This window comes from Anneissia japonica, unplaced genomic scaffold (genome assembly GCF_011630105.1).
Source record: "Anneissia japonica isolate Jap-2015-1 unplaced genomic scaffold, ASM1163010v1 scaffold287925_len434832_cov202, whole genome shotgun sequence".
NCBI classification, from domain to species: Eukaryota; Metazoa; Echinodermata; class Crinoidea; order Comatulida; family Comatulidae; genus Anneissia; species Anneissia japonica.
The window spans coordinates 292,709-294,902 of record NW_022701900.1 but is presented as its reverse complement, the minus strand read 5'-3'; the positions used below and the strand labels follow the sequence as shown (position 1 = coordinate 294,902).

Below are 2,194 nucleotides of genomic sequence, written 5' to 3'. Positions count from 1 at the left end.
GACAAAATTCTGGACTCTCAAATACCATCAAATTATTAACTTTTGTTATTTTAAATTTTAAGTTATGTATCGCAATGTTTTCATTGGGCACTAGGATATACTATCATTATTATTAATAATTACTAATAATTTATTTACCATACTATTAGGAATGCCATTTGGTTTTGGTAAATAAAACAATTAGCAAGCAGTCAATGGAATTTTATGATAGAATGTCTATTAAAAAAAAAATATTGGAATGATTTTTAACTTATTTTCAAACACTGGACAATGTGGACATAGTCAAAATCAATGGACAAAATTCTGGACTCTCAAATACCATCAAATTATTAACTTTTGTTATTTTAAATTTTAAGTTATGCATCGCAATGTTTTCATTGGGCACTAGGATATACTATCATTATTATTAATAATTACTAATAATTTATTTACCATACTATTAGGAATGTCATTTGGTTTTGGTAAATAAAACAATTAGCCAGCAGTCAATGGAATTTTATGATAGAATGTCTATTTAAAAAAAAACCATTGGAATGATTTTTAACTAATTTTCAAACACTTGACAATGTGAACATAGTCAAAATCAATTGACAAAATTCTGGACTCTCAAATACTATCAAATTAATAACTTTCGTTCTTTAAAATTTTAAGTTATGCAACGCAATGTTTTCATTGGGCACTAGGATATATTATTATTATTAATTACTAATAATTTATTTACCATACTATTAGGAATGTCACTTGGTTTTGGTAAAAAAAAACAATTAGCCAGCAGTCAATGGAATTTTATGATAGAATGTCTATTTAAAAAAAACATTGGAATGATTTTTTAAATAATTTTCAAACAGAAAGGAAAAAGGTTTGGAACAATATGATGTGCACAGACCTCCTTAGGAGAGCTGGTTTGATCAATGCAGTCGTGTTAATTTTGGTGGGAAGGAGTGTGGTTAGCTTTGTAGGCTGTTGATCCACCCCGCTCTTCATCATCCTACATCTTCCTCCACCCAACCTACTATCTTCCCCTCCCAGCCTGGTATGATGTCATCATCATCAACTACCTCTTCCTTGACCGTCCCAAATTCAGGATCTAACGCCTTGAAGTGGTAACGATATGGGCCGTCTCGATCAAATATCTTTTTGAAATCTCGAAGAGTTACTTGGCCAAGCCTTTGAATGAAAAGGGAAAATATATAAATATAGCTTCTTTGTTTTAATATGTTGCATTATACATAAGTCTCTCAAAGATGGAAGGGTGACAAGACAGAAAAAGATTCAGAAAATATAACAGGAAACAGTTTTTCTAATTTAATATCACTGGATCTGTCTCAATAAAATGCAAGGCCAACAATAACAATAATACAAATATTTACTGGGACTGGTATTTAAAACAAATATTTACTGGAATTTTAATCCAGTCATGTTTCAATTTATAGCCCAAGGTGATCTGGTGGCTGTACTATGTCCCGAGACGAAGCCAAGGGACATGGGTGATCACCCGACTACAATCCCGGTAAATATCTGTTTTATATACCACTACACAGAGACTGTAAGCATTATTGACCGGCTAGGAAGGCATGGGTGGAACTATTGCCTGGCTTTTAACCAATCAAATGCCTGGAATCTACGTACTCGGTATATAACATTAACTATTTACTCACTTCTTGGGTATGGAAGACATGAAGGGTGTTACTGTTCTTTCTGTAAAATACAGCACCTTGGTAGATTGTGCCACTGGAGGGCCACCATTACTTGTGCAATGCACATCAATTGAATTAATACCTGTAAAGAGATGAATTCAGAGTTAAGAGTGAAATGCAAGTAGAAAATGTAGTACACAAGCACTGGACCTTTACCCCAGGAATTATTTACCTCTAAAACGCTGAGCCTGCCCTTTGGTTATTTCTTCTAAGGTCTCAAAAAATGACAGTCAACTTTTTGGTCAGTGATTAAAAGGAATTGGTAAAATCAGATGAAATGGTTTAAGTAATTGAGAAGCATAAATCTATTAACACACAGATACCTCATTCTGTCCACTTGACTATTTAAGACTAGATAACAGAATGAAATAGTTGAGTGGTAATATTTTCATTTCTCGAATATGTCAAACTTGTCATGTGATTTTATCAATGTCTTAGTCTTTATATATATTTTACAAACATGTCTGTGACCACATTGATGACTGCATTCTATATTC

At 32.6% G+C, this 2,194-nt stretch overlaps 1 protein-coding gene across 2 annotated transcripts in view; it reads right to left on the bottom strand.

Moving 5' to 3' along the window:
* Positions 1-80: 80 nt before the first annotated feature.
* LOC117103739 (dixin-like) overlaps positions 81-2,194 on the bottom strand; it is a gene marked incomplete in the record, with an annotated part of 39,059 nt that continues 36,945 nt past the window's right edge. The window contains 2 exon segments of one of the 2 annotated variants that reach the window (XM_033244346.1): positions 81-1,167; positions 1,659-1,779. In XM_033244346.1, coding sequence (XP_033100237.1) covers positions 984-1,167; positions 1,659-1,779 — 305 coding nt within the window. 2 annotated transcript variants of the gene reach the window in all.